Source organism: Protobothrops mucrosquamatus, unplaced genomic scaffold, assembly GCF_001527695.2.
Source record: "Protobothrops mucrosquamatus isolate PMUCROS unplaced genomic scaffold, P.Mucros_1.0 scaffold3682, whole genome shotgun sequence".
Classification (NCBI taxonomy): domain Eukaryota; kingdom Metazoa; phylum Chordata; class Lepidosauria; order Squamata; family Viperidae; genus Protobothrops; species Protobothrops mucrosquamatus.
Window position 1 is genome coordinate 128,604 of NW_015389639.1, and position 11,635 is coordinate 140,238.

The 11,635-nt window shown below is 42.8% G+C and overlaps 1 protein-coding gene across 1 annotated transcript in view; it reads right to left on the reverse strand.

Annotated features, from left to right (window-relative positions):
- LOC107298061 (importin-4-like) overlaps positions 1 to 10,972 on the reverse strand; it is a gene marked incomplete at its 5' end in the record, with an annotated part of 26,744 nt that extends 15,772 nt beyond the window's left edge. The window contains 9 exons of the mRNA XM_029286444.1: positions 703 to 814; positions 2,420 to 2,543; positions 3,471 to 3,584; positions 4,798 to 4,911; positions 5,912 to 5,984; positions 6,317 to 6,428; positions 7,885 to 8,008; positions 9,531 to 9,644; positions 10,859 to 10,972. Coding sequence (XP_029142277.1) covers positions 703 to 814; positions 2,420 to 2,543; positions 3,471 to 3,584; positions 4,798 to 4,911; positions 5,912 to 5,984; positions 6,317 to 6,428; positions 7,885 to 8,008; positions 9,531 to 9,644; positions 10,859 to 10,972 — 1,001 coding nt within the window. The remainder of the gene's footprint in view (positions 1 to 702; positions 815 to 2,419; positions 2,544 to 3,470; positions 3,585 to 4,797; positions 4,912 to 5,911; positions 5,985 to 6,316; positions 6,429 to 7,884; positions 8,009 to 9,530; positions 9,645 to 10,858) is intronic.
- Positions 10,973 to 11,635: the final 663 nt, after the last annotated feature.

Here is an 11,635-nt window from a genome sequence, read left to right on the forward strand (position 1 = left end):
GTTTCCTTGCAGACGTTTCATGACCCAACTAGGGAACATCATCAGTGCTAGAAGGGGGGAGGAGGAGGAAAAGGAGGAGGAGGAGGAGGAGGAGGAAGAGGAGCAGGAGGAGGAAGAGGAGGATTGTGGGGTCCTTGGTGCTCTCTGAGCTGGGTGGTTTCCTTGCAGACATTTCATGACCCAACTAGGGAACATCATCAGTGCTAGAAGGGAGTGTGGGAGGAGGAGGAGGAGGATGATTGTGGGGTCTTTGGTGCTCTCTGAGCTTGTTTTTTTCCTAGGAGACGCCTCATGACCCAACTAGGTAACAATATCACTTCTACGGGGGAGTAGGGTTTTCGGAATGGAGGAGGATGGTGGAGTCCATGATGCTTTCTGAGATGGCTGGTTTTTGTGTAGGTGTTTCATGGCCCAACTAGGGAACATCATCAGTGCTAGAAGGGAGGGGGTTTGCAGAGTGGAAGAAGGGAGAGGAGGAGGAGGAGGACGACTGTGGGGTCCCTGCTGCTCCCTCAGCTGGTTTTCTTTCTTGCGGACGTCTCGTGACCCAACTAGGTAACACCATCAGTGCTCCGGAGACGGCTCCTTGCACCTCAAGTGCCATTTGAGCATCTAAACTCAGCCCTTTAAAGTCCGCTTGGACTTCAACTCCCAGAATTCCCCAGCCAGCAAGGTGTGTGTGTGTGTGTGTGTCCTTCTCACCTTGATGCCCTCGGTGGATTTGAGGGAATAAATCAGAAGAGTGGTGATGCGAGGCAGGTACGGACTGATCGAATCCCCCATCACGTTCGCCAGAGAGCCGAAAAGGCTGTACCTGGAGAGAATTGGGGGTTAAAAATAATCCTTGTTTTTTTGGGAGTTGGCAACCCAAAAATTTTTTTTTAACCTTATAGCTAGTCCTCGACTTACGACAGTTCATTTAGCGACCGAAGTTACAACGGCACTGGAAAAAAAAATGACATGGCCGTATTTGACACAACCATTGCGGCCTTCCCCGTGATCAAAATTAGGACGCTTGGCCAACCGACTCCTATTTATGACGGTCGCAGCGGCCCGGGTGTGTGTGTGCGTCCTTTGATCCCCTTTTGCGACCTTTTGACAAGCAGAGTCAATGGGGGAAGCCGGATTCACTTAACAACCGGCTAACTGAACCGCTGCAGTGATTCATTTAACGACCATGGCACGTAAGGGGGCAAAATTCACGTAAGGGATGTCTCATTTAGCGACGGAAATTCTGGGGTCCATTGGAGTTGTAAGCCGAGGATATGAGAGCGTGCCCAGTCTTATTGCACTGAGATAATCCAGGAGTAAACACAGTAAAAACAGTGGTTTGTATTAAATGGTGGTTTAGCGTACGCTATCTAGAACAGGGGTCTTCAAACTTGGCCCTTTGATGACTTGTGGACTTCATCTCCCAGAATTCCTCAGCCAGGCATGCCTGAATTTATTTTATATAATTTATCAATTTATAATTTATATCAACATATTTATATTTTACATTTACATGGTTGTTTTTTTTTTTTTTTTTTTTTTGGGGTTTTTTTGGGGTTTATATTTTTGTGTTTTTGTATTTTTGTATTTGTGTATAGTATCTGTTTTTAAATATGCTGTGAACCGCCCTGAGTCCTACGGGAGAAGGGCGGTATATAAATTAAATTATTATTATTATTTAAATTAGATCAATTTATAATTTATTGATCAATTTATAATTTATTGATCAATTTATATATTTATATAACTTTATATTTACATAAATTTACATTACATAATTTTATAGTTAGACATTGATAATTTGCATAAATGTATATTTATATAATTTTATATTTATATGAATTTATTTTATATAATTTATAATTTACCAATTTATAATTTATATCAATTTATATATTTATATTTTACATTTACATGCATTTAAATTATATCAATTTATAATTGATCAATTTATAACTTATATCAATTGATATATTTATATAACTTTATATTTACATAAATTTGCATTACATAAATTTAGACATTGGTAATTTGCATAAATGTATATTGATATAACTTATATGTATATGAATCTATTTTATATCATTTATAATATACCAATTTATAATTTGTTGATCAATTTATCATTTATTGATCTATTTATAATTTATATCAATTGATATATTTATATAATTTTATATTTATATGAATTTAAATGATATAAATTTATATCAATATATATATAAAAATACATAAATATTGTAAAATATTTATTTATTAGTTATTTAGCTAATTAATCTTGGGGGTTTTTTAACCCCAGCCCTGCCTTCCTTGAAACCCCCCCCCATGTGGTAGACTGGGGTCTAACTTGTTTAAAATGAAACAAGGTTAGTCAAGGTGAGAGGGAAAAGTCACCACCAGGTGATGGGAGAGGCCCTAGCAGACTTACGTGCATCGTCGCAGGTCTGGGTCGTCCACTCTGTCGCAGAGGTCCAGACCAAGCTGGCAGCACTTCTCGGAAAGCGGCTGGAAGATGTCTTTATCCAGGACGTTGGCCAGGATAGCCATTGTCTCTGTGAAGGGAACAGGGAAGATAGGCATCAATCGGAATTTCTCTCAACGGTGGCCATTTTGAGATATGCGGACTTCAACTCCCAGCATTCCCCACTCAAAAGCTTGGGGACCTCTGTCCTAGGCCAAAAGGCTGGATAGCCAGTGGAACAGCTTGCCTCCAGAAATCGTGGGCGCTCGATCACTGGAGATTTTTAAGAAGAGGCTGGACAGTCACTTGTCTGAGATGGTATAGGTCCTCCTGCTTGAGCAGGGGGCTGGACTAGAAGACCTCCAAGGTCCCTTCCAGTTCCTATTCCTATTCTATTCTATTTTGTAATTCTATTCTATTCTATCCCATAATTCTGTTCTATTCTATTCCAGATCATTCTGTTATTATTCTATTCTATTCTATTCTGTAATTCTATTCTATTCTATTCTATATTCTATCCCATAATTCTATTCTATAATTCTATTCTATTCCAGATCATTCCGTTATTATTCTATTCTATTCTGTAATTCTATTCTATTCTATTCTATATTCTATCCCATAATTCTATTCTATTCTATATCATTCCGTTATTGTTCTATTCTGTTCTATTCTATTCTATTCCATTCCATTCCATATCTATTCTATTCTATTAATATTATTCTATTCTATTCTATTCTATTCTATTCTATTCTATTCTATTCTATTCTATTCTATTCTATTCTATTCTATACTCTATTCTATTCCATTCCATTCCATTCCATTCTATATCTATTCTATATCTATTCTATTCTATTCTATTCTATTCCATTCCATTCCATTCCATTCCATTCCATTCCATTCCATATCCTATTCTATTCTATTCTATTCTATTAATATTATTCTATTCTCTTCTATTCTATTCTTCCATTCCATTCCCATTTCAACAATGGCTGCCAGGTTGCCGAAGGTTTTTCCTTACCGATCGACTGAATCTGGACGGGCCTGAGGTCTTCCCGGGTGGTCAGCATGTAACTCGTGAGGTGCTCCATGATGGCTTGGAAATACGGGAGAAGAGATTCCTTGGCAGCCTGGGCTGGAGGTCACAAGGGATGAGGATCAGCAGGGACCGGCGCCACCAGAAATGATCTAAGGATCTGGTTTGTGCTTTCGGCCTTCCTACAGCCAGATCTGTGACTCGGTTTGGCCCAGTGAGGGAGGCACCAGGCTAGAAACCGGGAGACGGTGAGTTCGAGTCCCGCCTGAGGCATGAAAGCTGCCTGGGTGAATTTGGGCCAATCATGAGACCGGGAGTTCCAGTCCCACCTTAGGTGCGAAAGGCGGCTGGGTGACCTTGGGCCAATGACCAGGAGATGGCAGGTTCTAGTCCCGCCTTAGGCAGGAAAAATGGGTGGATGACTTTGGTCCAATCACCAGGAGACGATGAGTTCTAGTCCTGCCTTAGGCACAAAAGACGTTTGGGTGACTTTGGACCAATCATGAGGAGACTGGGAGTTCCAGTCCTGCCCTAGGCAAGAAAGCTGGGTGGGTAACCTTGGACCATGGGCCAATGACCAGGACGATGGGAGTTCTAGCCCTGCCTTAGGCGTGAACGGCGATTGGGTAATCTTGGGCCAACGACCAGGAGACTGGGAGTTCTAGTCCCGCCTTAGGCTTGAAAAGCGATTGGGTGACCTTGGGCCAACGACCAGGACACTGGGAGTTCTAGTCCCATCTTAGGCTTGAAAGGCGATTGGGTGACCTTGGGCCAACGACCAGGAGATTGGGAGTTCTAGTCCCGTCTTAGGCTTGAAAGGCGATCGGATGAACTTGGGCCAACAACCAGGAGACTGGGAGTTCTAGTCCTGCCTTAGGCTTGAAAGGCGATTGGGTGACCTTGGGCCAACGACCAGGAGACTGGGAGTCCCGCCTTAGGCATGAAAGGCGATTGGGTGACCTTGGGCCAACGACCTGGAGACTGGGAGTTCTAGTCCTGCCTTAGGCATGAAAGGCGATTGGGTGACCTTGGGCCAACGACCAGGAGACTGGGAGTTCTAGTCCCGCCTTAGCCATGAAAGGCAATTGGGTGACCTTGGGCCAACGACCAGGAGACTGGGAGTTCTAGTCCCGCCTTAGCCATGAAAGGCAATTGGGTGACCTTGGGCCAACGACCAGGAGACTGGGAGTTCTAGTCCCGTCTTAGGCATGAAAGGTGGCTGAATAATTGTGGGCCAGTTCCACGCTCAGGGTTTTGTGTGTGTGTGTGTGTGTGTGTGTGTGTGTGTGTGTGTGCGCGCAGATCGGCCTACCAATGGCTCCGATGGCGCTAACGGCCAGCTCCTTGGTGCGCGGAATCCCAGGAGAGGTCAAGGTGCTGAGCATCCTCTCCATCAATGCTGGCAGGTAGGGTGCAATCTTATCTTCTGTTGGGAGCAGAGAGAAATGGTTAAATTGTTAATCATTCCGACCTCGGCCATTTTGAGAGGGGTGGACTTCAATTCCCAGAATTCCCCAGCCAGCATAGAGTTGAAGTCCATTCCCGCTTTCAAGTTGCCTGAAGTGGAGAAACACAGCTTTAGGGCCTCTCGTGAACCCATTACAGGCAACCCTCAAGTTACAACTATTCTCTTAAGTGACCACTGCAAAAAAAAAAAAATGTCATAAAACCGGGTCAGTCACTCGATGTTGTACATTCTGACAGAAAAAAAGGCTATTTTAGGCCCCAAAATGGATTCCCACAACGGACGAATGGTTGCAAAAACCGAGGGAGTTGGAATTAACGGCTTGGATTAAAGAAAAGGACACAATTAATGCTTGTGGTGGAAAAACAAAATGAAACTTGGACTTTGGGTTTTGAGGTAGGTTTCATGCTAGGCAACCTTGGCTTTTTTATGACTCGTGGACTTCAACTCCCAGAATTCCTGAGTCAGCATGGGGGAACTATGGCCTTCATGACTCGTGGACTTCAACTCCCAGAATTCCTGAGCCAGCATGGCTCACCTTGGAAATCTCTCCCTTTCCCCTCAGTGTGGCTGGCTCAGGAATTCTGGGAGTTGAAGTCCACCAGTCATAAAAGAGCCAAGGTTNTTTCTGAGCTGGGTGGTTTCCTTGCAGACGTTTCATGACCCAACTAGGGAACATCATCAGTGCTAGAAGGGGGGAGGAGGAGGAAAAGGAGGAGGAGGAGGAGGAGGAGGAGGAGGAGGAGGAGGAGGGAGAGGAGGAGGAGGAGGGACGATAGAGGACTGTGGGGTCCTTGGTGCTCTCTGAGCTGGGTGGTTTCCTTGCAGACATTTCATGACCCAACTAGGGAACATCATCAGTGCTAGAAGGGAGTGAGGGGGGAGGAGGAAGAGAAGGATTGTGGGGTCTTTGGTACTCTCTGAGCTTGTTTTTTTCCTTGGAGACGTCTCATGACCCAACTAGGTAACAATATCACTTCTACGGGGGAGTAGGGTTTTCGGAGTGGAGGAGGATGGTGGAGTCTCTGAGATGGCTGGTTTTTGTGTAGGTGTTTCATGGCCCAACTAGGAAACACCATCAGTGCTAGAAGGGAGGGGATTTGCAGAGTGGAAGAAGGGAGAGGAGGAGGAGGAGGAGGAGGAGGACTGTGGGGTCCCTGCTGCTTCCTCAGCTGGTTTTCTTTCTTGCGGACGTCTCGTGACCCAACTAGGTAACACCATGAGTGCTCCAGAGACGGCTCCTTGCACCTCAAGTGCCATCCGAGCGTCTAAACTCAGCCCTTTGAAGTCCGCTTGGACTTCAACTCCCATAATTCCCCAGCCAGCACGACGTGTGTGTGTGCGTGTGTGTGTGTTGCCTTCTCACCTTGATGCCCTCGGTGGATTTGAGGGAATAAATCAGAAGAGTGGTGATGCGAGGCAGGTACGTGCTGATCGAATCCCCCATCACGTTCGCCAGAGAGCCGAAAAGGCTGTACCTGGAGAGAATTGGGCGTTAAAAATAATCCTTGTTTTTTTTGGAGTTGGCAACCCCCCCAAAAAATTAACCTTATAGCTAGTCCTCGACTTACGACAGTTCATTTAGCGACCGTTCGAAGTTACAAGGGCACTGGGGGGAAAAAACGACGTGGCCGTATTTGACACAACCGTACGCGGCCTTCCCCGTGATCAAAATTCGGACGCTTGGCAAACCGACTCCTATTTAGGACGGTTGCAGCGTCCAAGGTGTGTGTATGTGTGCGTCGTATGATCCCCTTTTGCGACCTTTTGACGAGAGTCAATGGGGGAATCCGGATTCACTTAACAACCGGCTAACTGAACCGCTGCAGTGATTCATTTAACGACCATGGCACATAAGGGGGCAAAATTCACGTAAGGGATGTCTCATTTAGCAACGGAAATTCTGGGGTCCATTGGAGTTGTAAGCCAAGGATATGAGAGCGTGCCCAGTCTTATTGCACTGGGATAATCCAGGAGTAAACACAGTAAAAACAGTGGTTTGTATTAAATGGTGGTTTAGCGTACGCGATCTAGAACAGGGGTCTTCAAACTTGGCCCTTTGATGACTTGTGGACTTCATCTCCCAGAATTCCTCATCCAGGCATGCCTGAATTTATTTTATATAATTTATCAATTTATCAATTTATATCGATATATTTATATTTTACATTTACATGCATTTAAATTAGATCAATTTATAATTTATTGATCAATTTATATTTATATAACTTTATATTTACATAAATTTACATTACATAAATTTGTAGTTAGACATTGATAATTTGCATAAATGTATATTTATATAATTTTATATTTATATGAATTTATTTTATATAATTTATAATTTACCAATTTATAATTTATCAATTTATAATTTATATCAATTTATATATTTATATTTTACATTTACATGCATTTAAATTAGATCAATTTATAATTTATTGATCAATTTATAACTTATATCAATTGATATATTTATATAACTTTATATTTACATAAATTTACATTACATAAATTTACATTTAGACATTGATAATTTGCATAAATGTATATTTATATAACTTATATGTATATGAATCTATTTTATATCATTTATAATATAGCAATTTATAATTTGTTGATCAATTTATCATTTATTGATCAATTTATAATTTATATCAATTGATATATTTATATAATTTTATATTTATATGAATTTAAATGATATAAATTTATATCAAAATATATATATAAAATACATAAATATTGTAAAATATTTATTTATTAGTTATTTAGCTAATTAATCTTGGGGTTTTTTTAACCCCAGCCCTGCCTTCCTTGAAACCCCCCCCATGTGGTAGACTGGGGTCTAACTTGTTTAAAATGAAACAAGATTAGTCAAGATGAGAGGGAAAAGTCACCACCAGGTGATGGGAGAGGCCCTAGCAGACTTACGTGCATCGTCGCAAGTCTGGGTCGTCCACTCTGTCGCAGAGGTCCAGACCAAGCTGGCAGCACTTCTCGGAAAGCGGCTGGAAGATGTCTTTATCCAGGACGTTGGCCAGGATAGCCATTGTCTCTGCAAAGGGAACAGGGAAGATAGGCATCAATCGGAATTTCTCTCAACGGTGGCCATTTTGAGATATGCGGACTTCAACTCCCAGCATTCCCCACTCAAAAGCTTGGGGACCTCTGTCCTAGGCCAAAAGGCTGGATAGCCAGTGGAACAGCTTGCCTCCAGAAATCGTGGGCGCTCGATCACTGGAGATTTTTAAGAAGAGGCTGGACAGTCACTTGTCTGAGATGGTATAGATCCTCCTGCTTGAGTAGGGGGCTGGACTAGAAGACCTCCAAGGTCCCTTCCAGCTCCTATTCCTATTCTATTCTATTCTGTAATTCTATTCTATTCTATCCCATAATTCTATTCTATTCCAGATCATTCCGTTATTATTCTATTCTATTCTATTCTGTAATTCTATTCTATTCTATTCTATATTCTATCCCATAATTCTATTCTATTCTGTAATTCTATTCTATCCCATAATTCTATTCTATCCCAGATCATTCCGTTATTATTCTATTCTATTCTATTCTGTAATTCTATTCTATTCTATACTCTATCCCATAATTCTATTCTATAATTCTAATTTTTTCTATTCTATCCCATAATTCTATTCTATTCCAGATCATTCCGTTATTATTCTATTCTATTCTATTCCAGATCATTCCGTTATTATTCTATTCTATTCTATTCTATCCCATAATTCTATTCTATTCTGTAATTCTATTCTATTCTATTCTATCCCATAATTCTATTCTATTCCAGATCATTCCGTTATTATTCTATTCTATTCTATTCCAGATCATTCCGTTATTATTCTATTCTATTCTATATTCTATCCCATAATTCTATTCTATTCTATATTCTATCCCATAATTCTATTCTATTCTGTAATTCTATTCTATTCTATCCCATAATTCTATTCTATTCCAGATCATTCCGTTATTATTCTATTCTATTCTGTAATTCTATTCTATTCTATCCCATAATTCTATTCTATTCCAGATCATTCCGTTATTATTCTATTCTATTCTGTAATTCTATTCTATTCTGTAATTCTATTCTATTCTATATTCTATCCCATAATTCTATTCTATTCTGTAATTCTATTCTATCCCATAATTCTATTCTATTCCAGATCATTCCGTTATTTTATTCTATTCTATTCTATTCTGTAATTCTATTCTATTCTATCCCATAATTCTATTCTATTCCAGATCATTCCGTTATTTTATTCTATTCTATTCTATTCTGTAATTCTATTCTATTCTATATTCTATCGGATAGAATATAGAATAGAATATAATTACAGAACAGAATAGAATTATGGGATAGAATCTATCCCATAATTCTATTCTGTTCTGTAATTCTATTCTATTCTATCCCATAATTCTATTCTATTCTATTCCAGATCATTCCGTTATTATTCTATTCTATTCCATTCCATTCCATTCTTATTTCTTATTCTATTCTAATTATTCTATTCCATTCCATTCCCATTTCAACAATGGCTGCCAGGTTGCCGAAGGTTTTTCCTTACCGATCGACTGAATCTGGACGGGCCTGAGGTCTTCCCGGGTGGTCAGCATGTAACTCGTGAGGTGCTCCATGATGGCTTGGAAATACGGGAGAAGAGATTCCTTGGCAGCCTGGGCTGGAGGTCAGAAGGGATGAGGATCAGCAGGGAACGGGCGCCACCAGAAATGATCTAAGGATCTGGTTCGTGCTTTCGGCCTTCCTACAGCCAGATCTGTGACTCGGTTTGGCCCGGTGAGGGAGGCACCAGGCTAGAAACCGGGAGACGGTGAGTTCGAGTCCTGCCTGAGGCATGAAAGCTGCCTGGGTGACTTTGGGCCAATCATGAGACCGGGAGTTCCAGTCCCACCTTAGGTGCGAAAGGCGGCTGGGTGACCTTGGGCCAATGACCAGGAGATGGCGAGTTCTAGTCCCGCCTTAGGCAGGAAAGCTGGGTGGATGACTTTGGTCCAATCACCAGGAGACGATGAGTTCTAGTCCTGCCTTAGGCACCAAAGACGTTTGGGTGACTTTGGACCAATCATGAGGAGACTGGGAGTTCCAGTCCTGCCCTAGGCAAGAAAGCTGGGTGGGTAACCTTGGACCATGGGCCAATGACCAGGATGCTGGGAGTTCTAGTCCTGCCTTAGACGTGAACGGCGATTGGGTAATCTTGGGCCAACGACCTGGAGACTGGGAGTTCTAGTCTTGCCTTAGGCATGAAAGGCGATTGGGTGACCTTGGGCCAATGACCTGGAGACTGGGAGTTCTAGTCCTGCCTTAGGCATGAAAGGCAATTGGGTGACCTTGGGCCAACGACCTGGAGACTGGGAGTTCTAGTCCCGCCTTAGGCATGAAAGGCAATTGGGTGACCTTGGGCCAACGTCCAGGAGACTGGGAGTTCTAGTCCTGCCTTAGGCTTGAAAGGCAATTGGGTGATCTTGGGCCAACAACCAGGAGACTGGGAGTTCTAGTCCTGCCTTAGGCTTGAAAGGCGATTGGGTGACCTTGGGCCAACGACCAGGAGACTGGGAGTTCTAGTCCCGCCTTAGGCATGAAAGGCGATTGGGTGACCTTGGGCCAACGACCTGGAGACTGGGAGTTCTAGTCCCGCCTTAGGCATGAAAGGCAATTGGGTGACCTTGGGCCGACGACCAGGAGACTGGGAGTTCTAGTCCCGCCTTAGGCATGAAAGGCAATTGGGTGACCTTGGGCCAACGACCAGGAGACTGGGAGTTCTAGTCCCGTCTTAGGCATGAAAGGTGGCTGAATAATTGTGGGCCAGTTCCACGCTCAGGGTTTTGTGTGTGTGTGTGTGTGTGTGTGTGTGTGTGTGTGTGCAGATCGGCCTACCAATGGCTCCGATGGCGCTAACGGCCAGCTCCTTGGTGCGCGGAATCCCAGGAGAGGTCAAGGTGCTGAGCATCCTCTCCATCAATGCTGGCAGGTAGGGTGCAATCTTATCTTCTGTTGGGAGCAGAGAGAAATGGTTAAATTGTTAATCATTCCGACCTCGGCCATTTTGAGAGGGGTGGACTTCAATTCCCAGAATTCCCCAGCCAGCATAGAGTTGAAGTCCATTCCCGCTTTCAAGTTGCCTGAAGTGGAGAAACACAGCTTTAGGGCCTCTCGTGAACCCATTACAGGCAACCCTCAAGTTACAACTATTCTCTTAAGTGACCACTGCAAAAAAAAAAAATGTCATAAAACCGGGTCAGTCACTCGATGTTGTACATGCTGACAGAAAAAAAAGGCTATTTTAGGCCCCAAAATGGATTCCCACAACAGACGAATGGTTGCAAAAACTGAGGGAGTTAGAATTAACCGCTTGGATTAAAGAAAAAGACACAATTAATGCTTGTGGTGGAAAAACAAAATGAAACTTGGACTTTGGGTTTTGAGGTAGATTTGATGCTAGGCAACCTTGGCTCTTTTATGACTCGTGGACTTCAACTCCCAGAATTCCTGAGTCAGCATGGGGGAACTATGGCCTTCATGACTCGTGGACTTCAACTCCCAGAATTCCTGAGCCAGCATGGCTCACCTTGGAAATCTCTCCCTTTCCCCTCAGTGTGGCTGGCTCAGGAATTCTGGGAGTTGAAGTCCACCAGTCATAAAAGAGCCAAGGTT